The sequence below is a fragment of the Lichenostomus cassidix genome, chromosome 6, assembly GCF_008360975.1.
Source record: "Lichenostomus cassidix isolate B80296 chromosome 6, HeHo_3.0, whole genome shotgun sequence".
In the NCBI taxonomy this organism is placed as follows: Eukaryota; Metazoa; Chordata; class Aves; order Passeriformes; family Meliphagidae; genus Lichenostomus; species Lichenostomus cassidix.
In genome coordinates, this window is record NC_139487.1 from 2,627,975 (window position 1) to 2,653,435 (window position 25,461).

At 42.6% G+C, this 25,461-nt stretch overlaps 1 protein-coding gene across 1 annotated transcript in view; it reads left to right on the forward strand.

The window, feature by feature from the left end:
• The window catches only part of ADAM12 (ADAM metallopeptidase domain 12), a 164,996-nt gene that overhangs the window by 14,191 nt on the left and 125,344 nt on the right, over window positions 1-25,461 (forward strand). Inside the window, exon 2 of the mRNA XM_085064614.1 lies at window positions 2,154-2,287. Within this exon, the coding sequence (XP_084920740.1) occupies window positions 2,154-2,287 (134 nt within the window). The remainder of the gene's footprint in view (window positions 1-2,153; window positions 2,288-25,461) is intronic.

Below are 25,461 nucleotides of genomic sequence, written 5' to 3' on the forward strand. Positions count from 1 at the left end.
TATAATGAAATTTTGTGGGAAAACCATTATTTGATATACAAAAGACACTGTGCCATGCTTATTATCTCACTGAGGGCAGCTGGGAGTTAAGCAAGTGCACAATGCATGTGCCCAAATTCTCTCCAGAATGAGGCCCAAAATTGGGCTGCAGTGCTTCCTCTGCCTTCCTCAGGAAGCTGTGATTTTTATCACACCCAATAATTTAAATAAAAACATTCAGATAAGCAGCCAAGTATCTGGCTCAGGGAAAGCAACTAGACAGAAATTGATCTCGTGTTTTATAAATGCTGTGGCTTCAGAAGAGTTTGCAAACCCTAGAGCTTGTCTGCTTTGTTTCCCCCCAAAATAAATTATCTTTTCCAATAAAGATATAACTGCTGCCTATAAACCTGTCTTGATGTCTGTCTCCAGACTATCAACACTTCTGCACAATGAGCGTTTTCAGCAGATAAATAAGCACGTGTGGAAGATTAAATTCGCTCATTGTAGCTTTACATTGTTATGCACCACGAGCATCACTTCATTGGGATGGAAGAGAAGTAGGAGTGGCAAAATTGAACCACACTTTGTGTGGATTTTCTTCCCTTTCCCTTTGTATTTTTATAGCTGCTGCACTTTCGGGCCAGGCTGTCTATTTAGAGGATAACACATCTGTGCACAAATGCTGATCCCTCCCTTTTTTCTTCTGCTTCGGGTAATGCTGTGAAGTTCATGCTTTGCAGAATTAACAAGAAAGGCACATGGAGGAGTATCAGAGAGACTTTGATGCTTCCTGATATCACCATGGCAGCTCCATGGTGTCAGACTCCGTGGAAGCCATGCAGACAAAGCATCCATGGGAGGATAAGGATCCTCCACGGGGTTCTGAAAACTTAGATCTCATGAAACTTTCAGATTGCAAATCCTACAAAATAACAGAAGGGCCTGAGTCATTTAATTGGTGTGGTTGAGATTGCTCTAGTGAGCCAAGGAGAAAGGAGAGCAGGGCTGGAGCCAAACTTTTCTCATTTTGCTGAGATATGCTTCATAAATTCCCGTCCTGAACAGGGAGCTTCCTGCCTGATAATGAGAATAAAGGGGTTGAGGTTCTGTCTAGACCCTCCCAGGCTGATGAGATGGTGTCTCATGTGCCTCCCCAGGGATGAACCAAATCGTGGGCCAGGTTTGGATCATTTCTTCTAAGGACTGACACTGTGTCCTCCCAGCCCTCTGTCACTTGGGCTGCGTTAAAGGGGTGTAAGAAGTCTGTCTAATAAACAACTTTCCTCTCTCCAATATATTTCATCCTTTTATCCTGTGGGTTGGGTTTTTTGGTTCGGTTTTGTTTTGTTTTTTTTCTTCTTTTGAGTTTTTTTTTCGGGGGTTTTTTTTTGTGTTTTAGACAAGGTGTCATATTTTTAAAAGCCTGTTGGAAAATACCAGACTTTCCTTCTGCTCACGTTGGCTTAACCATAATGACAGCATAGATGTTTTTAAGCTACTTCTAACAGTGACTAAATGGGGGTAATTCTGCTCAGAATATAACTCTTGATCCTCAGAGAGCATCTGGTGAGCACAGAGAGTGTGGCAAAACCCCACCAGTGTTTTGACTCTCCTGTGGCACCAGGAAGCCATCCCTATCTTCTGTTTGATTTATTCTCAATTATTTTTCCAGCTCTTGTCCTGTGCTATTGGTTTTAGGGCTCTGCCTTGACAGGCACAATGCCATTAGTGTATTTAGGGAGAGGAAAAACACTTGATAAATGCTGCATGCAAACAGCTTTTTGACCTGGTGGTATGAATTGAAGTCATCTGCCTGTGTAGGAGTAGAGTGTTATTTCAATGAGAGTTTATATTCCCTTCCAGACCTTTTTTTTTTCCCCACTAATGAGAATGTGAATCCTTTATGATGATATCCTTGCATCCTGGTATCTCTGCTTTTTTTGTGCAGTCTTTGTCTTCTAATCAACCTCCAACTTCCCCCCTGAACCCCATCTCTCTTTGAAATTTGTGTAGGTTTTGACACTGACATTACGAGCCCACGGTGGTTTAATGTTTAATCCTTTTCCTGAATTATTTCCTTTTCAAATATGCTGCCAAGTCCCTTAAATAACAAGGTTCACCTTGTCAGATGCTCTTCCCAACTAACCTGAAGTGCTTCTCCCTGTCCTTAGGTGAGAATGTGGACAGCAAAGTGGAATCCTGGAGGCTGCAGATATCAAAGGACCAGGCCAAAGATTATGAGATAACAGTTCCCTTCCTCTTGAATGGAGAACAGTGGAGACCAGCAAATGGAATTTACTCAAAGGTTAGTCTTCATTTTGCCTAGTATTTTGTTCTGAGGTGTATAACCATTTAAAAGTTGTAGGGAGATTTCAATGCCCGTTTGTCACATAGGTTATAAGAGGTTTTTTATGCTGTTGTTGCCAGATATCTAAAATTGTTGCTTATTTAATTTAAGAAATGGATAAGGTCTCTGGTTGAAATGAATGCCTTTTTCCTACAGAGGTGCATTCTTCTTTCTGATGGCAGAAATGAAAGTTTAAAGTGAAATAATAATAATAATAACAACAATAATAATCTCATTGCTTGAGATTCTGTCATGGGAATTTTTTACCCAACCTCTTAATTGAGGTCCAGTTTGATTCCAGCTCACTTTTTATGTTGTTTTAATTATCAGACTGAGGAGGGAGAAAAAGTGACGTTTTTAAATAGCTAAAAAAAAAAAGGAAAAAACCCAAGCAAAAAGCACTACACAAAAACCATGTAAAAAGCCCAGAGAGCCAATTAGAAACAGCTTTCCTTACTGGATTGGGAAAATGTTTCATGGAATAATCCTGCTTGACAACTGCCACTGCTTGCAGGACATGGCTATGGACCACACTGCTGATTGACACAAGTAGGTGTGAAAAGATATTTCAAAACAAGGGCTCTGACTTTCAAAAAAAGCTTGGCTGGATTAAAATTTTTCTTTCTTTTCCTTTGTCCCTTCCTAAATAGGAAAGAAGGGCCAGTCCCAGTTCTGAATCTCAGCAGTGATGAAAGGGATATCAGAGTGGGTGTAGAATGGCTTATCTTGGAGAGATAACACAGATGGCTTGGTCCTAGATGTATGTGCAACTCTATTTTTAGATCATTTAATTAGAAACAGGCATTCCCCATATAGAGAGAGGCCTTTTAGCTACTCACTGTAGCTCTCTGAGAGAGTTACAACAGAGTATCTTTCTGTGAGTAATGATAATGTGATTTATATCGTTAATTTGTTTCCCAGAATTACTTTCAGTTTAAGATGAACACTAGAAAAGATTTGTGGCTTGGTAGAAAGATCCACGTGCTGGATCAGCACTTTTTTTTCCCCCTTTTGAATACTTCTTTTCCATGGAAACTTATAAATTAAATACACAAAAGTGCACATCAGGCTGTGGGAAGAACAACAGCTTCGCTGGTAGAGGAGAGGAGTAATGAATAGCTTGTCACATAAATATTGATCAAAAGCACAAAAGTTAAATACTGCTGTATTTGATGGCTAAATAGGATCTATTGTTCTTCAACTCGTTTCCAAGTGTTCCTCTGTTTTATTTTAATTGTATATGAAGTTAAAAAAAGTATGTACTCGTAACAGGGGAACGGTATTGCAATAGAATATATGGTAAAATAAATAATGGAGTGGCTATAAAAATGCCAAAGTATTAAAGTTATTTGTGTACAGATAATTGCCTGGCAATGATGGCCCCATTCCCCCATCCTTTAACTGTAAATACTCCTGCTTAACAATTAGTCCCTGGGAAAGCACACTCATCATTTAGAGCAGCTTTCGCTCCCTTCTTGGAGATAAAACTGTCCTTTTATTTACCCCGAGAGTCACTGCAGTATCTGTTGGAATCTCTCACTTGGAATCTGTCAGGAATGATTATTAAGCTAATGACTTTCTCGTTGAGGGCTGACTATGCCGTGCACTGTGCAGAGCAGGAGCGAAAAATCTGAGATAATTCACACTGTCTAATGGCACAAACACACAGACTTGCTCAGCAGCAGTGAGAAAATTCCATTTACTGACGAGGGAAAAAAAAAAAAAGAAAAATTGCTTAGCTCTAACCAGATTTTACTTTAATACATTTGGGATGTGCTTTTTCAAGGACATCTAATGATTTAGGTGCTTCCTAAGAAAGTTCAAATTCATGGGAGACAAACCCAAATTTTAAATTCAGCCATGTAATCAAATTACATTTAAAGAATTTGGGGTTCCCTAAGTGTAAATTAAGTGGTTTGTGTCCGGAGAGAACTGATCATTTCCTGGGCAGATCGATTTTTCTCTTCATTTTCCCCAGCTCAAGCTCTTCAAGACCAAGGCCAGGATTTCATGGTGGCATCATTTCAGAAATGCTGCTGCTTTTTTCTTGTTTAAAAGATGCCTATGCTGATCCCAACACTTTTTATAGAATCATGGAATCCTTTAGGCTGGAAAACACCTCCAAGGTCATCTAGTCCATCCTTTGAGCACCACCATGTCAATTAAACCACAGCACCAAGTGCCATGTTCAGTCATTTCTTTAAGACATCCAGGGATGGTGACTCCCCTGGGAAAGTCTGATCCAATGCTTAACCACTTTTCAATTAAAAAGGTTTTCCTAATATCCAACCTGAGCATAACTTGGGGCCTTTTCACCTGTCCTATCAGCGTCCTATATGGGGAAGAACATTTGAAAAATAAAATACAGATACTTAAGAGAGGCTACTATGGAAATACCTGAATGTTTTTACAAGTGTGTGATGCTGTTTGTTTAGTCAGGGGTTCTTACCATTTCTCCTGGCATCTTTTTTTTTTCTTTTTAATTCAGAAAATGCATCATTTTCAGTGGGAATATTTTAACGGTACCTACTTAAATTCTTCTATTAACTGGATAAAATATTCAATTGCTAACCCTGAGCAGGCTACTAAAATTAGTGGCTGCTATTTTGAGTGTCCAGTTGATACTCAGGGCTGCTGAGGAGAAAATGCAGCACTTGTGGGTGTGTGGCAGCAGGATTGGGCCCCTGAAGGGTTGTGCAACATCACCCTGTGTTTCAAACAATAGCTGCCCATATTCCCTGCAGATGTGATTTCCTCCTTCCCTCAGATTTTGTGTGCATTGCAGCATGTGTTGATGGGTCATTATACATTAGAGCTCTGGTTGTCCTTCCACTTCTCTTTTTTCATTTGCTCAGCACTTTGCATTCTGCTGATTTCCACCCCCCACCTCAGTGCTTGCTTCAAACACACCAGGGTTGGGTTCTGTTTTTCTTAAGTTTTCCTAAGGTTTGAACAAAATTGGTTCATTTTACATTATTTAAGTGCAGCAAAAAGCCTCTTTCCCCCCCCACCACATATTTCCAGCTGAATATTTTTCCTCCAAACTTGGCTCGAGACTCGCAAATCAAGCCAAGTTTGATGAGAGTTTGGGTAAGTGATGTTTGAGTACACAGAACACTTTAGGGAAGATTTTTAGAAGACCATCTGTTTGGCTTCAGCTTTTATCCTCACACCCTGTTAGGGACACACAGGGCTCGGTGTTTGCCAGATCCCTGCAGCACAGGAGCTCCGGGTCAGGTAATATCAGTGGTGTTATTCCGGAGCCCAGAGCACATCCCTCCTCTTGGAGAGGCAGGAGCCAGGCAGGAAATCTTTCACATGGGCATGAAGGGGCTTTTGGCTCCATTTCTCTGCTTAAAAGGTCATCACAGTGGGGAAATGCTGCCTGGCAGGGCAGGCATGGAAAAGCTGGAATGCTGCAGGGGGGGAACCCAGTGTGGCATAGCCCTGGGCTGACATTCATGTTCCCAGAGTGACACACTGATTAGTAGAGCTGGCTTTGGACCCAGGGTTGGGTTCAGACTGTAAAATGCATGAAGTTCCTGGAAAACGGAAAGGCTTTTGTGAGGATTTGATGTGATCAGTTCTGCAGATAAACACAGAGAGCTCAGGATGTGGCACAAGTCGCTCAGGTGTGGGGTTTGCTCTGCTCTGGGCTGTGCAGGATCTGTAGGGCCATTGCTGGTGCCTGCAAGGACTCAGAGGTAATCAGGACCAAGAGCTTTGAATGATTTAATCCTCTGAATTTGCTGAAAGCACACGAGCGAGTGAGGTGCAGCTCTCCTTACTGGGGGATACTTTGCATATTTTGGTGCTTATGGATCTTCTTTTGTAATTCTGATCTCTGTATCTGCCCAAGTGCAATATTAATCTGTGTGTGCTCCAGTCAGGATACAATTGCCATTCACAGAGACAAACTGGAATGAATGCAGCTGAACCTGGGCAGTTATTTGAGGACCTGGAGCTGAGTGTGGTTCCTGGAAAACCAACTGAGGAGCTGGAAAGCCCTGAAATGCTTGAACTTGCTTTGAGTTTGTAAGTTGCCAGCCCAGGTTGCTTTCAAACTACCCAGTGAATTTGACTTTTGATTTTAAATTTGGGGGATGTAAAAGTCAATGAGCAAATTTTGCTGTGTGATTTCTTTAAAGGAATTAACTGTGAGAAAGTAGATGCACACAATGTATCTGTCAGTGGGTCAGACCCTTAATCCCCTTGGACCACTGTGAGCTTCACGTGACTCTTATAAAATACTATCACAGACCTCAATATATAAATACAGATTGGAAAATCCACCTCCCCCCCACCCTGCAGAGAGTGAGACCTCCTGTTTTGTGGCTTCCCAACCCCAAGAGATTGGAATTCTGTTTGGGTTAGAGACAAGCAGGGGAAAAGAAAGATGCCCATGGTGGGCAGAGAGGATGGCAAGACATGCAGGATATTTCCAGCTATGACTCCAACACCAAATAAATCAGAAATTCTTATCCCCTTGAGGGAGGGGGCAGTGGATTCATTGAACAGTAACACTGCTTTGCCAAACTGAAGTTTTCAAGGCCAGATTCTGAGCTCGTGTGAATCCTTTCCTTCCTTTGCCTGGGCTGGAATAAATCAGGGCTGCAAATTGAAATCCTAAAGAAGGGTTTTAAAGAAAGGGAAAAAAGAAAGATGAGAAGGCAGAGTTCCTTTTCTTGTAGCAACACTCTTTTTTTTCTTTCTTGGTGTTATGTTATGCTTTGAATATAAACTCTAGCAATGAAATGCGAAGATAAAGATGAAAGCCAGCTATAAAATATATATTTAGACCATATTTCTTCTGGTTTTTAAGTGTACACTTGTCACAGCTCGAAAGATTGTGCATGTGAAGTGGCAGAGGATTACCATTTCTCACTGCTTAGCATGCATTGCATCTCCCTTTGCTCCTGAAGAAGCAGCTTTTGCATTCCTGCCTGCCCCATTCCTGAGCATTGTGCCATGGATTGTGTTCAGGAGCAAACATCAGAATCTTGATTATTTGTGGGGAATTCTGGGCACTGATTACGTGAATCTCAGTGTGAAATTCTCTGCTATCTATAAAAGCATCATCAGCTCTGACAGTTGTTGGTTATCGTTATGATTCTCCAGATTTATCACATATATTGGGTATGACACTGATGCTTTTCACCTTTTTGCCTTTTTTTTTTTCATGCCTTCACTGGAAGGCCCTAATTCAACACCTACTGAAATAGGGATTTTTTGCCATTGAGACCAAAATACCATTAGCAGGAACAGGAAATAACTTCAAATTTGTTAAAAGCCACCCTAATAATGCAGGAGATTCAAGAACACATCAGGAGCTGCCAAGCAGGAACGGGCCTTACTTGACTGAGCCTATCTTTGCTCCTGCATCACTGAAAACTGGCACAAGGGGCAAAGTCAGTCATAGCCTAGTGTCTTAGCCAGAGTTTTGTTTCAGTTTTATTGGGAACTTTATTAGGGCATCAGTAGAAAGGCCCAGTATAACCAGATCACCTGACTGACAGAATCATGGAATGGTTTGGGTGGGAAGGGATAATAAACATCCAGTGCCACCCCTGCCATGGGCAGGGACACCTTCCACTGTCCCAGGCTGCTCCAGCCTGGCCTTGGACACTGCCAGGGATCCAGGGGGAGCCACAGCTTCTCTGGGCACTCTGTGCCTCCTCACCCTCCCAGGGCAGATCTCTTTGCTGGTTCCCATTTCCCCTCCCTGCTGCACCTCTTGCGTGACTCACACAGGGTTTGATGCACAGCTGAGGGGCTCAGTATGGCAGATAATTAATTTAGAGCTCAGTGTTTTCAAGAGCAAACCCATTCAAGTTTATTTCATAACTGGCATAGCCTTCGTGCAAGTGATAATTGTTTATATTCCCTTCAACTGAGCCTCCTGCTGTTCCTTTTCATTTGAAATAATTACCAAAGTTTAGACTTCCAGACAATTGTATTAAGGGGAATCATACAGTGCTGGTTAAACAAGGCTTTGAAGGCTGAGAGGACAGCTTTCATTGCTCTTTTACATGGTTGTTTTACATATCTTGAGAGAGAGAGGCATAACCAGGATTTATAGTGCTCTCCGTATTTTTTATGACTCATGAGCATTGACTATAAGAGGCAGAGCTGTGCTCTCTGCATAGGCTGTGTCATCAGCTGGGAATGCAGCTTGGCACAGGCAGAGGAACAGCACTAATCCTCCACAACCTTCCCTGGGAGATCCTCTCCTTGAGCCTTTAATTAATAACCTGGAAGTCATTAATTTAATAGCCTGGTAAACAATCTGATATTTCTTTTGCTTTTTCTTATGCCCATACTCCTGCCTTGTAGGGCCACTCTGAGGAGTAATTAGTGCAAATCTGCTCTATTATTTAATAACTCTTGTGTGCTTGTTTAATTTGGAAGCAGCACAAGTTTTGCATGGACACAATCAGGGAAGGGAGTGTGGCACCTCCTCTGGCAGCCAGGGGAATTTCTGTGAGCAAAAGCAGCTCAAAGCCACCCCTCTCACCTTACCTCGTCCAAAAGGAGGAAAACACCTTCCCTTCCTCCCATTCAACCTCAATTGATCCAGCTGATGATTTAATTCATGACAACTTTTAGAAATGTTGGTGTGTCCTGGTTCCAGGGACTTGCTGGAGCTCACACAGCAGCTCCGGGGCTGAGAAATTCCTGGAGCTGGGACCACCAATAAAAACTTCGTGTCAGTGATTGAGAGGGGAAAATTCTTTTCTCTGTCTGCACTGAATCAGTGCCCTGGTTTCAGCTAGATACTCTAGGATTCATTTCCTGCCTGAGTCGCTTGGGCATACTGGGAAGTGTTAAGCAACTGGGATTCATCCCAGAAAACAGCCCATTTCGTTTTGAGCTTAAGTGATCCAGTGTGTTAAGTTTGCAAAGCTCTGTGTGAGGCTTTGTGCTCAGGTATTATTGGGAGTGATGGGTGTTTTAAGGAACAGAAAACGCAGAGCTCTGTGCTAACAACCCAGCAGAACCTCCTGCACTCTGTGGGGTTCTGTACCTCTCAACGGGGTGAAATTCCTCTTCATGAGTTTGTATCATGCTGAGCTGCTGGAGGAATTCTGTCATAAGTTGGCCAGGGGAGATCACCAGTGATATAATAGTGGTGAGCTCTGCCTCCCAGTACCACCCAGCTCCCTGCCAGCCCTCGTGGCAAGGGGCTCTGCTCAGGGCTTGCTTGTGACCCACCAGCTATGAGGTAGTGTCTCAGAGCTGAGCTCCAGCAATCTTCCAGGGGCTGAAGAAATCCACTTTTAACTTGTCAGGCTGGCATTTAAAAAAAAAAAACAAAAAAACCCCACAAACAAACAGATCATGCTCGCTGCAATAAAATGGGGAAAAATATTTTGATCTTAATGATGGAGTTCATGTTAGCCACCCTTTAATGTGGCATTAAAATCTAAACCCCAGTTCCTGCCTTGTGCTGGGTTTGTAAAGTGCTTGTACTGAGGCATTTTCATATTGAATTAATTTAGCTTATACTTGGCTATTTCACGTCTCTTGCAACAGATCTTGCGAGTGTAAGGTATGAATTTCAGTGTTGGATTAAAATAATGCTTTGCTTTCCAGCTCTGAGCATGTGATCATTTTTTTTCTACAGGCAGAAGGAGAATCTCTCTTGTTCTTAATTCCTATTGTGAGTGCCTTGAATCAGAGTGAACCCTAGACTAGAGCAGGCTCTCTCCCACTAAATGTCCTTGGTACCTGGAATGTCCTTTGTGGACTTGTAACAGCAGAAAAACTTGGGGCTTTTCCAAGGACTGAAGTGCTCTGAGCAGGGGAAAACATGAGCTGCTGACATACTTTGTGATGAAGACCCTTATTTCAGAAAGCCACAGTAAATTGAGTTGTTCTCAGCGTATGTTTTAGTGGTGAAGAAGTAAATTTAGCTGGTCAATCCACTGAGTCCTGCAGCTAACAAGCCTGATGCCTTTCTTGTTGAATTACAATTCTATTGCAGTATGATTTACTCAAGCCCCAGTTGATTTGCCTCTTCTATAGGAATATTTCTCATTTTTCAGAGTAGTAGTGAGAAGTCATAGAGGTTATATGCAGTTTAAAGCCTGATAAAAAAATAATTAGGATTGATAATAAGGCTTTTTTAAATGCAGCAGGAATATCTTGACAATAAAAGGCTTTCAGGGTGTTGGTATTTTTCTAGAAATAAAATGACTTCCAAAAAACTCCGCCAGCTGCTTTCAAAAAAGCTTGTGTAGATGAGGTAAAAATTATCTGTATCATTTTGATATTGCAGCAGCAACTTTGCATTCAGTTTCTGTCTGGTGGAAATTGTGTGTCCCTATTGTGAGCTTCCTTTCCTCAAGGACACAAAAAGCAAAATGGAGCTTTTGGAGCCAAATGTTGCCATTTCCAGCCTGGCAGAGATGGTGGAGTGGTCAGTCTCAGAGTGGCTGGGGATGGCATAGTGTGTGCTGCATTTCCAGGGAGCACTGGGGGTGTGGTGGGGCTGCTGCCAGAGCCTGCAGCATTTTCCTGCACTTGACCAAGGATGTGCTGGAGCTGTTAGTGCCCTGTGTCCCCACAACTCTGCTGGTGGCACTGGTGGCTCTGAGGTGTTTGCTCACACTGACCCAGCAGTGAAACACACACGTGGTGGCTCTGCAGCCACTGCAGCCAGGAGTGTTCCTGTCCCTCCTGTCTCACACCAAGCTGTCCCTCCTGTCCCAAACAAGCAGGGCTCCTGTCCCTCCTGTCTCACACAAGCAGGGCTCCTGTCCCTCCTGTCTCACACCAGGATGTGTCAGCTCCCTTTAGATCTCCGGCTCTGCCCTTTCATCCCCTGCCCAGGTTCCAGGATGTGAATCTATTGTTTCCTCCAAACTGGAGTCACGCTAAGGAAATGAAGTGCTCCTCAGTCCTGCCCTCATTCCTCTGCCCTTGCTGTGTCTCCTGCCTTAGGATCAACTTTATTTCTCTTCTGCTGCGTGACCTTGTTCCCCCTTCCTCTCCTGGCCCTCTCCTCCACCAGGGTGGTTCCCTGGCAGAGTTCATCTCCTTGTTTGCTCCTTCTCTCTCCACTGACCACATCCTTTGAGGAGCATTCCCTGCATAAAAATGGTCGTTTTAGGGTGAACCTGCCAAGCCCTTCCCAGCCAGTCATCACTGTCTGGAGTGATTCCTGGAATCACAGGATGGTTTGGAGTGGAAGGGATCTTCAAGTCCATCTGATTCCATCCCCTGCCATGGGCAGGGACACCTCCCACTATCCCAGGGTGCTCCAACCCAGTCTTGAACACTTCTGGGAATGGGGCAGCCACAGCTCTGCCTCCTTCTGAGGTAGCATTTTGCATTGTGTGCTTAAAGTGAAGCCTATAAACAATTTAATACTTAGAAGAATTGTATTCATTACCCAAGACCACCTAAAAGAGTACAGGAGCAAAGATTTTTGACCAAAGCTGCTGCCTGGAGAGGGGAGGGTCAGATCTTCACTGAGATGCCCAGCTTTTGCTAATTTTTGATGGATGTTCTTTTCTGGCACACTTCATCCCTGGCAGTGCCGGGGATGCCAAGCTCCCTGGGGCAGCAATCTTGGCTGCAATCCCACCCTGGGGTGTTCCATTCTTTCCTTTAGCTTCACCCACTCCATCACCTCTCCTCGCTGTTTCCCTGGGAGGTACATCTTGTCCCGGGAAAGCAGCGCTGCTGAGGGAGAGCTGCTCCAGCTCCTGGCAAGGGCAGGGAGACAAAAGCTCTGCGATGTGTGAATGGGGACAGCCAAGAGCCTCCTGCCCCAAAAAAGGGCTGTTTCCCTGGCAGATGCTGAACCTGCCTCTGTCAAAGGAGAGGGGAGGGGCTGGAAATGGATCTGCTGCAGGAAAAGTCAACAAGAGGAGCTGGGTAATTTTGTCCTCAAGGCAACTCGGAGCCTATTTCTGTGTTAGCATTGCCCACTCCCTCCAGGAGAAAAAGTGGGATCCCTGCATCGAGTGGATCCAACAGAAACTGCCTCTCTCTCGCTTTCAACAGACAGAAACATTGTTTAAACCAGACTTTTTTTGGCTTTTACTGGCATTACTAAGAAAGAGTTGGCCAGGAAAGCTGGCAGAAGGAGATGAGTTGGAGAAGCTTTAAAGATCTTTTTTTTTTTTCTATAAAATGAATATCCAGAAGCTGTGTAAATGTATTTTTTTTTGCAGTTTGAAAAGCGTATAGAAAGACAACATATACACCTTTTTGGCTGAAATAACATCTAAGCTGGCTGTGCCCTCCAAATTCTTTTCCCTCAATTAAGAAGACGGGAGAGGAAAAAAAAAAAGAAGAAGAAGAAGAAATGACAAAACAAAACAACACCTCAGGAAATCCCTAGAATGTTTATTCAGGAACAGAGCAGCCTGTTACAATCATTAGCTTGCAAAGGTATTTCTGTTATAGTCAGAGGGCAAAGTGAATTTTAACCTTTTATTGCCAAGAGATGTCATGTTTTTAGTGGAGGAGCTGTTGAGGTGTGTAAATCCCTGTGAATAAGTGAGTGGCATCTGTAAAAACCCCAACCAAAGCCCCAAAGCACACCCTGCAGAGAGAAACGAAAATCAATTTAAATGCCCACAGTTAAACATAAAGTACTACATTTCATGCTTTATTGAGTTTCTATTTATTACTTAATTTCTGGTTGTAAAAGGCTTCAATTGAAACAAAAAGATATTTCAAAATATTTGACTCTCCTTTTCCTTACAAGCTCAGTGAGGTATTGCCAGCTGCCATGGGATGTTGATTATAAAGGGGAAAAAGGGCTGGATTGGTTTAAAACAGGATTATTTGTATTCCTGATCTGGCTGTGCAACCTTTAGGAATCAGGAATTAGGAATTTGCTGTTCTGAGGGAAAGAGGGATGTCTTGCATGTGTGGAAAAATCCCATATGTGTTGTTTGAGGAGTGGAACAGATATTTTCAACATTTTAGGTCTCCAGGAATTAAGGAGGAGGAGTGTTAGCAATGCTGAGCATGAGGATTGTCACTGTTGCAAACTTGGAGGCAATTTGAAAACATCTTGTAAATGTTGTGAAGAACATTAACTGAGATTTTTATAGGGTATGATGAGCCTATAACTCAGTCCAAGTTTAGACAATCACCTTTATTTGATGGAGATCAACAGGGACATGAAAACACTTTTAAGTTTAAGAAATACTTAGATAATTAATATTTTGGTCTATTATGTGTCTTTCTTTTACATGTAAATTTTTCCTTCTTTCAACCGTGCAATTTAATCATCAAGCACCAATTTATTTTTAAAATTGCATTTATTAATATTATCCCACTTCCAGGCATCTTTTATTAACCAATTTAAAAAGAAACCTCGACGTGTAGAACCAAAATCAGCTCTAATTTCAGTGTCTCCACAGAATTAATATTTAGCAATTTCCTTGAATTTTTGTGTTTGAGGTGGAGAGGATGACAGCTGGATTTGAGTAATTTCTTTTGTAGAAAGAACCATAATGCTGAATTTTCCTGTATTTGTATCAATGTAGTGGATATGTCAATATCTCTGTATATCAATATATGTCTCTCTATATTTCTACATGTATCTATACATATTGAGATCTATATCTATACCTATACAGCTGCTCTGCTTCCAACCTTATCACAAGATTCAGCTCTCAAACCAGGTTCTGAATTTTTGTGCAGCACTCTGTGAGGAAAAAGCAGCTGAATCAGTCCACAGCAAGATCTGGCATTGAAATCAAATCATAAAATCAAGCAGTGGAGAGGGAAGATGCACAGCATGGAGTGAAACTCTTATCAGGTGCTCCTGCTTTTCTAGGAGAGGTTATTAGGGAGGAATTTCATTTAGGAGCAGAGGGTTTATCAGTGTGTCCTTGGAATGGACTCACCAATGCCATAACCTTCATATATGGAGATGGAGTTGTTCTAAATTTAGGATGAGGCGCTGAAAAAAAAAAAAAAGCGTAATGTAAAAATAAATAAAGACACTACTCCAAGTGTGGATATTATCTGTGGCATCACTACACAACTTCACATTGCAAGAGGATCAGCTGCTGCAGATATTTTGGCTCATGTGGATGAAATCAGTGTCATGTGGAGCTCCCCATTTTTGTGTGTTGCAGCTGTACAATATTTCCTATAATTCTATTATTTTGAGGCAGGTAACAAAGAGACACTTTTATATTTCTGTGCAAAAAAAAAAAAAAAATTGAAAATTCTTGACAGGTTTATTTACTAAACAGTTTAGACAAAGAGTCCATTCTCTGTTTGGAGGCTTCAAAGGCAATGTTGCTTAGTTTTTCCAGTAAAATCTTTATCTTTGTTAGTGAAAGAAAAATCAATACATCCCTGGTAACTCAAAGCTGGGTCTTACCAAGGTATATTCCTTAAGCTCAGTTTGACTCCTGACATTGGCATCACACTCAAGCCAAATTCTTTGGAAATACCATGATGTGCTTTGTATTTTTCAGCAGCCACCATGCCATTTTACGGTTTTCCCTCCTATATTCTTGTATTATATAGGAATATTTCCTTGCCAGAGCAGTGAGAGTTTCAAAAGTTCCTCAAGAACAACAGTGAAGTTGTTGTCATGCTCTGTTCTTTCGGTGTGCTGGCTGCTGCCTGAGCCAGCGAGAAATTTATTCAGCATAAAATCAAGTCGTGGCGATTTATTGCTGCCTTTCCCTGTCCCACAAAATCGTTCCTCTGCATCCCTCGGAATGTACAAATTTGCTCCTTCAATTCGAGGGAGATTGTTTATTGATGCAATGTCACCGTCACAGCCTTGCTGCAGGCACAGGAAATAACTTGTATTTAGCCTCGGGGAAAGTTTGCATCTTCAAGGTGTTCTTATCTGAGAATTTTGATTTGCAAACTACAAATTGATGGAGTTGGTTTTATGGGGTGGAGGGGGGTGCAGCTGGTATAGCTCTTTTATCAAATGCATCATGAAATTTAGGTTTATTTAAAAACATTGTCAATGTAAAAAACTGCATTTGCTGTATAAGGGGAATAAAGCAGCATCCCTCAGCTCAGGAATCCCTTGGGATGGCTACACACAGGGCATCTTTGCTCTTCCTAATTCTTTCCCTAAGTGGAACCAATTTATTCAATGCTCAGATGTTATTTTCTTGCTCCCCTTGAGGAGTTGTCCGAGCTCCTCTCTGAAACTCTTCTGTCTCTGGTGATCAAGGCGTCTCATTTGAGCTGCAATATGGCCCTAAAATGCTCCTTCCCTCATCACCTCGGGAAATCAGCACAGTAGGGGGAACCCCTGCAGAGCCCTTCTCTATTTATATGTTGATGAGCCTGGAGGAAAATTTCCAAAAATCCTGGATGTGCTTTTAACCCAACCAGAAGGCTCTGCCTGACTCCTGTGCCTCAAAGCCCTGCTGGCACTGTGGGATCCAAGACTGGCACCCATATCTGGGAACCACTTCCTCTTTATGGCAACACTCATGAACCTTTCCAGAAGCCTTTCTCTTTAATTCTGCCAAATTTTCTGGCTTGGGAGTACAAAAACCAGCAGTCTGGTGTAATATGTCATTTTATGACAGCTAAGTTTTATGCACTTGTGTAGTTGAATGTAATTTAAATATGCAACAAGTGCAGCATTAAGGGGTTTTTGTTGGTTTTTTTGGGGTTTTTTTTGTAAAGGAGTGGTAATTCAGTAGTTTAGGTGCATATCTCAGTGAAAGGTTGGACTCCTTGCTTTCTGGAGAAACAAAAAGCAGTGTTGAATGGCTCAGGAGCAGCAGTGGGGTGCAATGGAGTTCCCATCCCTGGAGGGATTTAACAGCTGTGTGGATGTGGCACTTGGGGACATGGTGGCCTTGGCCATGCTGGGGGAATGGTTGGACTTGGTGGTCTCAGAGGGCTTTTCCAATCTAAAAATTCTATGATCATAAGAGTATTTTCCAACCTAAACTATTCCAAGGCTCAGTGATGAATGCAGTGGACTCAGAGGTGCAGGTGGGAGGCTGAGGATCAGATGAGGCATTGGATCTCACAGGAGACTCAGCCCCGGGGGGACTGGAGGTGTTTCATAATAGCTCCTCGTTGAATAATCACTGGAAAGGAAAACAGTCATTAAAATAAATGAGAGAGATAACTCACCCAGGAGAACATGGCAAGGAGAGCCAGGAATGGCTGGAGAAACCATGGCTGTGGTGAGGAGCTGGAACTGGGACTGTCAGGCTGGAGAGGAGGAGGCTGAGCCTGGACATGATGGATCTTGCAGGATGTAAATGGCTGCAGGAAAATAAGAGGCAGTAATTAGTCTCTGTGTCACTGTTAGATATGCTCCTGTCTGGCAGGGACAAGAAGAATGGCCTTACAAGGCAGCAAGGAAGAGCTCAGTAATAAAGATAATGAGAAAAGGATGTATTTACATGCATATCATGAGGAAGGGAGGCTTAAAGGTCTCTGAGTGCTCTGGAGTTTCAGCAAAGCCAGAGAAAGAGCTGCTAATGAGAGTGGTGTAGTTGATCCTGACATGGGGCAGCAACCTCTGAGGTCCCATAAGCCACATTTTCTATGATTTGATGCAAAGTGGAGTCTGTTCTCTCTGCTCCATAAAAACCTTCTCTGCGAACTTTGTCATCTCTGCATTTCAAGGGATAAAATTTGGATTTTTCAGAATTTTTAAATACCTGAAACTTCATAGGGAACACTTCCTTGCCAAGGATGAAAAATGGGTGCCCCACAGCTTTTCTTTCTCTTGTAATTATTAGTTTTGTACAATTAAGAACCAGACTAAATAATACATAGACAGCTAAAACATTCATTCCTTTCTCAACTGGGTGAAGAGAAAATTCTTCAGCAGAAGTTCAGCCTTCTGGTCTATTAAATTTTATTATTTCCTCAAGGGTGGACACTGAAATCAGAGAGGTGGACCAGGATTCCATGGAGGTTGGGATATTTCTTACTTGAAGAGGTTTGGTTTAGGGTGGAGGTTGTGGCTTTGAAAGGTCCTGTTCAGTTTTGTGTTGTGCTGCAGTTCTCTCTTAGCTGTGCCAATTCACTGGCTTCTGGTTTTGGGCATGGAAGCAAAAGAAGAGCAGGACTTGTGCAAATAATGGAGTGAAAAGAGGGGGAAACACTGTAAATCCAGGATTGAAGGGTCTGAGAGCTGAGAGCTGTCCAGGAAGGTGGATAAACAATCTTCTCTCAGGGAGGAATGTTCTGCCAGCCTGGGTTTTGCACAAAAGGACCTTGGAAGGAGGTCTGGTCCCATAAAGCACAATTAAAATAAAGCTTTTAGCTTATAACTCTACTTGTTCCCCATCTCCCAGCTGCAGGAGCCACTGCTTTTTCTTCTGTTATTCCCAAGCTCCTGTCAAGTCCATTTTCCCATGTCCAGCATCCATGGCCTGAGCTGCAAAGTTCTGTTCCTGCTGGTTCTGTTCTGCTGCTCTGCTCCATGGGGCTGAGGGTGGGAAATTGAGATGTTTCCTGAGCCTTCTGCAGGATTTTTTCCTGTTTCCCGCCCCAGTGCAGTCAGTTCAGAGCAGACTCAGGAATATTCCTGTTCATTTGCACTCTGAAGGTGACGGCAGACTTTGCTTTATACCTTTATCACATGTTGCAAATGCCTTTGAGATGTTTCTCTCTTTGTTATCTCAAAATTCTGTGCTCTATTGATTTTTGGTTTTTCTCTAAGGGGCTGAAAATTTCTGCACTACTCCTGAAACCAACTGAAATAATTGATTATCTGTTTTTACCTCCTCTTCAGTTATTTACCTTGTGCCCTTCGATGGAGAAAGGCTGTCCTATTTCTAGATGATTTAGTGTAAAGCAGATCTTTGCCGAGCTTTAATATCAATTTATATAACCTTGATCCAGGGGTTATTTTTTTAGAGGCACAGGTTTATCTAATATGTCATGGAAGAAGTTGTTCTAGAAATATTTTTTTAATAGCTTATTCTTGTTGAACAAATGGGCAATGTGAAAAGAACCATCTTTTCTATAAGCTCAGATAGCAACTGAAAATACTTAAATTATCTCCAAGACTAATTAGATGCCTAATGGACTCCATAAGCAATTCAGATGTCTTAGAATACCTTTTATCATTAATAGTTATTTTTGTACACAAGTTTCTTTGCGTGTATATTAATGGTAATGGAATTTTTATCTGTGTTTTGTCTTTGCCTTTGTGGCAAGAAATATACTGGTCATTAATACTTGAAACCTCCGGGTATCAGTCAGAACACAACATGTGTTTTTGTTCTAGGATTGTGCTTTCTTGGATAAATTTGCTCCTTTGTGTCATTTGTTTTCTCCAAGAATGTCGATGTATAGGTGGGGTATCTCTGAGCAAAGTCTCTTTCTAATTAAGCAGAAAAATGTGAGATGCTGCCCCCAGGTTTCAGTATAATTTACTTTACTAGGAAATCTTCGGATCCTTCTTTCTCTTAGGGCACATTCCAGGATATAAAAATGATTCATGTGCCTTGGAAGTACAGCTTTGGGAACTTTGTCAAGTTATCTTGAGTAGCCCAAGAGTGGGGTGGAATCGCCCTTTTCATTAGTTTAAAAAATATTAATATTTTATCTGCCTTTGTATAACTCATCCATCATCTTCAGAAGACCATCAGAGACAAATTGTGGTTTGAAAGAGTGGAAATTAGACCCCAACCCCTCACTCCTGCTCTGCATTCCAGCATTTGGGATGCAGGAGGGAACTGGAATCCAGAAGCAGATCTGAGATTGCAATAACAAATTAGCACAGAAGATTTAATCTGAGCCACATAATAGGGAAAGATGTTTAGGGAGAACGAAGCCTGAGCTCAGAGATCTTGGCACAGGCCTGGTGCACTGGAACTGTGACTGGGGGAGAGAGGGAGGCTCTGAAAGTGAAGAACAGCATATAAATTAAGCCAAATAAATTAAGTGATTTTAGCATTAATCTAGCCAACCCTCCGAGTTCACTCGGAGAAGCAAAACATCTATCATTGCTTCTCTGGAGATTGTTGCATTGTCGAGAATTCAGTTTAGCCAGGAGATTTAGACCAACCCTTGCATTCAAAAAAAAATCCTTAATTTTCTCATTGTCTGAAACTGATTGTATCTTTTTGCCTTTCAGTAAGTTTCACTTAGTTGCAATTACTTTGGCTTCAAAATCCTGAAATCGAATGAATTAATGAAAATGGAAAATCAGAACTCTTTCCTAATTAAGAACTGAGCTTTTCAAGGAATATGAAAGGATTTAATTTAGAGAGAGATGTTTGGAGAGCATGAAATGTGGCTTGAAGGAGATACATGTGCATTCAATAGAACTCACTGAGCCCAGCCAGATTTGTATTGACGGGAAACAAAAAGCATCTGAAATCCTCTCTCAGTGATAGGATAATTTATGGGCTTTCTTGAAGAGTTCTGAGTTGACTTCCAGTTCAGGGAAATGGGTGGCCACCTCTGTTTGTGTCTCAGTGGACAAAGTTCCTACTGAATTCCTCATGATTTCTTTCCTGGTGAGTTTGCTGAGCCTTGGCAGTGAGGGTTTGGGTTTCCATGGCTTTGTAACCTTCTGTATGGATGGGGAAACTTCTGTCCTGGTGCTGCTGCAGGTGCAGGGAGTGACTCAGATAATGACTCTGACAGCTCAGAATGGACTTGATTTTGCATTACCCCTGAGATAGTTCTCCTGATCTGCTCCTCCCTTGTGTCCCAATCCCTGTGTGACACCCAGGGCTCATCTGCTAGTCTCCTCCCCAGGCAGCTCCCACTGAGGGCAACTTTATCAGACAGGACCTACTGGATGGGCCATTTCTAATCGTTGGAAATTCAGATTATCATCATAATTCTCCTCGCCCACAGTGCACAGCACGTCGTGTTTTCCCCACAACTGATGGCTGCAATAATTACGAGTGTGGAAGGGGAGATGTTTCTAGGGAGGGTCAGGTTGGCTGCTCAGCTCCAGCTCTGTTATGAAACAGTGGATGTGTGGGTGGGAAAATGCTGAGCTATTAACTGGGAATATTCTCAGGAAGCATGGTGGGACAGAGGCAGTAAGGTGCAGAAAATATAATTACAGTGTGTAACGAGCTGATGAAGCCTTTGACATGGTCCATGCTTGCCCTTGGCTTTTGGAGCACACTGGGACACTGGGATGTTGCAATCAAACTCCTGCTAAAACGAGGTCACAGCCCTCAGTGTCCTTACAAACAGGAGGAATTTTACTTTCTGTGAGAGGAACAACCCAAACAGGATCCACTAAATTCGCACGGCACAGTCCTCAAAGAAGGCCACGAACATTTAAAATTGGCAAATCCCAGCAGCTGCTGACTCCCATTACAATTACCCAAATTGCAAAGGACCGTCTGCAGCGAGCTCTGTTCCATAACTAAGGCTCCCCAGCCCCAGAGCAATTGCTTCCTGCCTGCCAGCACTATTACACTGTGTTTTGTACCAATTTGCTGCAGCCCAGGCGTGTTTGTTTTCTTTGCTCAGCCTTGCACCGAGTGTGCTTTGAGCAGCACATAATGGATTCCAACCAAGAGGTGCTTTCTGCTCCCATCTGTCTGATAGCACAGCGAGCAGTTGTGATTCATAAGTGCACTGTAAATACTGGGCAATGCCTGTGGCTTTGCTTGGAGCCAATTCCAGGTTGGTTCATTCCTGGGCCAGCTTCTGGGGAAAATTGTTTGAAACTAGGCCTGAAATTTTTGGGAGTTAAATGTCCCTGGACCAGAGTGACCATCTTTGTGCAGAGGTGATGGCAAAAGGCTGCCAGGAGATGGAATTGTCATGAGTGTCTCAAATCTCTTAGGCTGTGTGGGATTTAGTTGCCTTTTCTGAATATAAGGTCACACAGACACTCCCCCAGAAACTCACAGGGTATTTCTATTTTAGCCTTTTGGGGCATTTAGGTGTCCAACATCCCTGGCAGTGTCCAAGGCCAGGTTGGACAGGGTTTGGAGCAGCCTAGGACAGTGGAAGGTGTCCCTGTCCATGGCAGGGGTGGCACTGCATGGGCTTTAAGGTCCTTTCCAACCCAAACCAGTCTGTGATTCTGTGAATACAGTAAGGAAAAGCAACGTAGGGGAAGATTAGGTTTTTTTAGCCTGTCTTATAACCAGACTCTTCAACAAGTCTTTTTTTTTCCTATTAGAAAGATCTTTCTATTTCCAGATATTTCAAAACCTCAGATCTGTATTGGAGCAATGAATGAACCTCCTGCCCACCCCCTCAGGGTGTCAGAGGACAGGCAGGTCCAGTCCTTCCGGCCAGTGCAGGGAATGGGATGTGACAGCAAACACACCCTTCCACCAGGCCGCGATTCAAAAGCTCTGCTGCTCTTGACCTGCTTCCAAGCTGAGATCCTGCTGCTGCTCCTGCTGGGCTGGGTGGGAAGTCCTGCACTCCATGGAGTCACATCAGAACCAGGATGAGCAAAATTGGGGATCTTGGATAGATTTGTGGAAACAGCCCTTGACAGAGATGGTCTGTTTGGGACACGCCGCAGTAAATGAGGGCTGACTGAAAGCACACATATTTTATTATTATTTTTATTGCTTGTTCTTACTACAAAACTGAGTTCACAGTTTGCTGCAGTCATTTCCATCCAGTCAAAACCATATGCTGGTGCATTTTCCTCTCTTCCTGCCTTTGTTTCCCATGACTCCAAGGAATCCCCTGCCCCAGATGTGGGAGCAGACTCCTTTCAGGTCAGCAGGCACTCAGGAAAGGGTGATAAATCCACACCAAGCATTGCCTTGGGTTGGTTTACATCCACCCTGCTGCAGAGGTACAGGAAAGGCTCCCATGCCTCCCCAGGCTGGGTTTTTCTCCAGCACTCATCCCTCTCCCAACCCACATCCTGAGCTGGAGGATCCCAGAGCTCACTCCCCATGGCTCTCTCAAAGTGCTGGCAGCACCAGTCTCCTTTTTCATCATTCACTCATGTTTGTTCTCTCAGCTTGTTTTTGAACATCCTTCAAAAGATTTTTTTTGTTGCAAGGATCGTCCTGAAAAGGGAATATTGATTTTGACCTATTTTTAACTGATATAGTTCTGAGGATAATTGGAGAGCTGCTGTAAAAACCAAGGCTGCCCTATTTGCACTGCTTAGATTTAATTAAAAAGAAAGACAGAATTTATTTTAGTTTTCTTTTTTTTTTTTTAAAGTAGAAAGCGGAAAATTTTCTTCTAATCCCTTTTTAGCTGGTCAAATGCACCTAAATATGTTTCAGGGCCTAATAATGAAAATATGGTGTAAAGCTTGAATTCAGGTTTCAAGCCTGACTTTTTACTGACACCAAATAAATTCACAACATAACTCAGCCTCAGAAGGTGCAGATTTCTTTCAAACATCAAACCAGTTCTTTTGGATTTGCTCCTGAAATATTTGCACCTCGATGTTATGACACTTTGAACATGTTTAAGTGAGGTTATCCTTTGATTTCTAAAAAAATGTAAATCAGGAATACCTCGCAGTAAGGATGTAGCTGAGTTGTAAGCATGCTTTCCCTTTCCAGGAGCAGTCATTAGCTTTGTGTTCCTGCATGGAAACCAGGAAATGGGGAGCTGGAGCTCTGCAATTTTATTGATTTTGGTCTGGCACAATGAACTTCTTGGTTTCCTCTTTCTTGAGCGTTGTTTGCTGGGATTTTTAACTCTGGATAGGAATCCTGGGGCACCAACAGTGGAATTTAAACAGCTCTTTAAAGAGATTCCCAGGACCTTCAGCAGATATTGCCAAACAACCTGATGGGCAGAGGCTGGCACTGCCACTGCTGTAGGGGCAGCACACAGAAATATGAATATTTTTCATTTTAACTGAAAGTGTTTCGAGCTTATGAAGAGAAGTTTCCCAAATTAGGGTCATTCCCAAGTGCTTCTGTTTTATCTGCATCCCATGAGCTCCACAGTGGTGTTTTCTGTCAGGTTTTCCTGCTCACTGCAGAGGGGTTGGACTGGAGAATTTTTAAATGTGCCTTCCAACCCAAACCACTCCATGATTCCTGTAAGGAAGCCAGGGAAGGAGCAGAAAAGTTGCTTTAGGACCTCATCTGCAATGGGTTCTGCTGTGTCATGTGGGGCAACAGGGTTTAATACACATATATATATATATATATAACTAAAAATATATATAAATATATAAATATATATTTACATATATATATATATATATATATATGTATATATATATATAAAATGTGGCAATATGGGGAACAGGAAAAGGAGAGGGTGCAAAAGCCTGACTACCTTCAAGCAGCAAATTGATTTGCTACAGGAGTTAAGAAAAAGAGGACAAAAGTAAAAAGAAAGGAAAACAAATTCAGCTATTTGCTTTGCAGATAGAGGAATCTTGCATCTCTTGGTACAGTCAGCAAGAAAGCAAAAAATCTGATCATTCTGTGTTCAAAAGATCCCTTTAAAATAAACTTGGGGACAAACTTGCAAGTCCTTTGGTTTCCTACATTATTAGACTGGCTCAGCTAATTTGTTAAGGGGCTGGGAGTCTTTGCTAAGCCATTAAAGAAAATAAAAAAAACAACTGCAAAATGCTCTGTTCTCTTAGCTGGTGCTCATTAGAAGCAGCCACAGGGATACATCCTTCTCATCTGAGAGTAGGGAAAGCACAGCTGAATTCACTGCCCCCAGGAACCTGCAGAGCCATAAGAATTAAATGTTCATACTTTTCATGTCCTGCCCATGAAATATGGCTTGGTCTTGGAGGTGTTTGCAGAAAATGTTGCACTCTGTGTTCACTTCTAAACTGAAGCCAAAAAACAACCAGGAAATATTTATAGATTTAAAAGCATTGCATAAAATTTACAGCATTCATTGCAGGTTGTAATTATCTTAAATGTATATATTTTGTAGACAGCTTGCATTTGTTGGATTAACTTCCAGTTTCAATGGTGAGACTCCCTGAGTGACTTTATTTCTTATAGATTTCCCAGCTTCTCCCTTTTTGTGTTTTATAGATAGTAGAGGAATAATATCAACCTAAAGATCTGATACTGTAAATACACCTTTTAGCACCAATGCAGAGTGTCAGTGTGTGATAAATGAGGGAAATAAAAGGTATTTTCATACAAACAGCAAAAAAATGGCATGGAATTTATCCCTACTGGAAATAATGGACTCTTTCCCAAGATATGCAGTTTCTAATTCCTGCTGTTAGCTCTTCTGAAACAAGAAAAAATATCTGTATGTGTGTGGAATGTGACTACATATATAGCTCCAAAGTCCTTAATTTCCAGAGCTGTGCTTAAGACAGAACATAAGCTCATGACCCTTATTTTTTGTGCTGGAATTTCTGTTTTCAGGAGCACAGAGGAGAAAGTGAATAGGATCATGGACTCACAGGAAGGTTTGGGTTGGAAGGGATAATTAAAAACATCTTGTTCCACCCCAGCCATGGCAGGGACACCTTCCACCATCCCAGGCTGCTCCAATTCCCAATGTCCAGCCTGGCCTTGGACACTGCCAGGGATCCAGGGGCACCACAGCTTCTCTGGGCACCCTGTGCCAGGGCCTGCCCACCCTCACAGGGAACAATTCCTTCCCAATATCCCATCTAGATCTGCCCACTTCCACCTTAAAGCCATTCCCTGTGTCCTGTCCCTCCATCCCTTGTCCCCAGTCCCTCTCCAGCTCTCCTGGAGCCCCTTTAGGCACTGGCAGGAGCTCTGAGCTCTCCCTGGATCCTTCTCCTCTCCAGCTGAACACCCCCAGCTCTCCCAGCCTGTCCCAGAGCAGAGTAGCTCCATTTCCCCCATGATCTTTGTGGCCTCCTCAGGACTCTCTCCAGCAGCTCCATGTCATTCCCCAGATGTTGCTCCAAGCAGACTCTCTCCAAAGCTGATCCCACTCTGACAGCAAACATCAGTGCTTTTAGCACAACTTAAGAGTGTGGATGAAAAAATGCTCCCAAATTATCCCCTGGTAGAGTCCTTTGCCTACCAAATCACTGAATCTGGTTTGACTTGATGTGACTTCTCTGACTTCAAACCAAGGCCCAGGCAACCATTTATGGAATGAGACCCTGTGAGGGTTTGCTGTGTTTTTATTTAGCTCCCTGTGGAATGTCAGGAGCTACACTGCATGGAACTAATTACAATCCATAATTCTCCTCATAATTATTATTTTTTCCCTTTCTATCTTACCAATTTTGACCCATTTTGGGCCCAGGTCCCCTT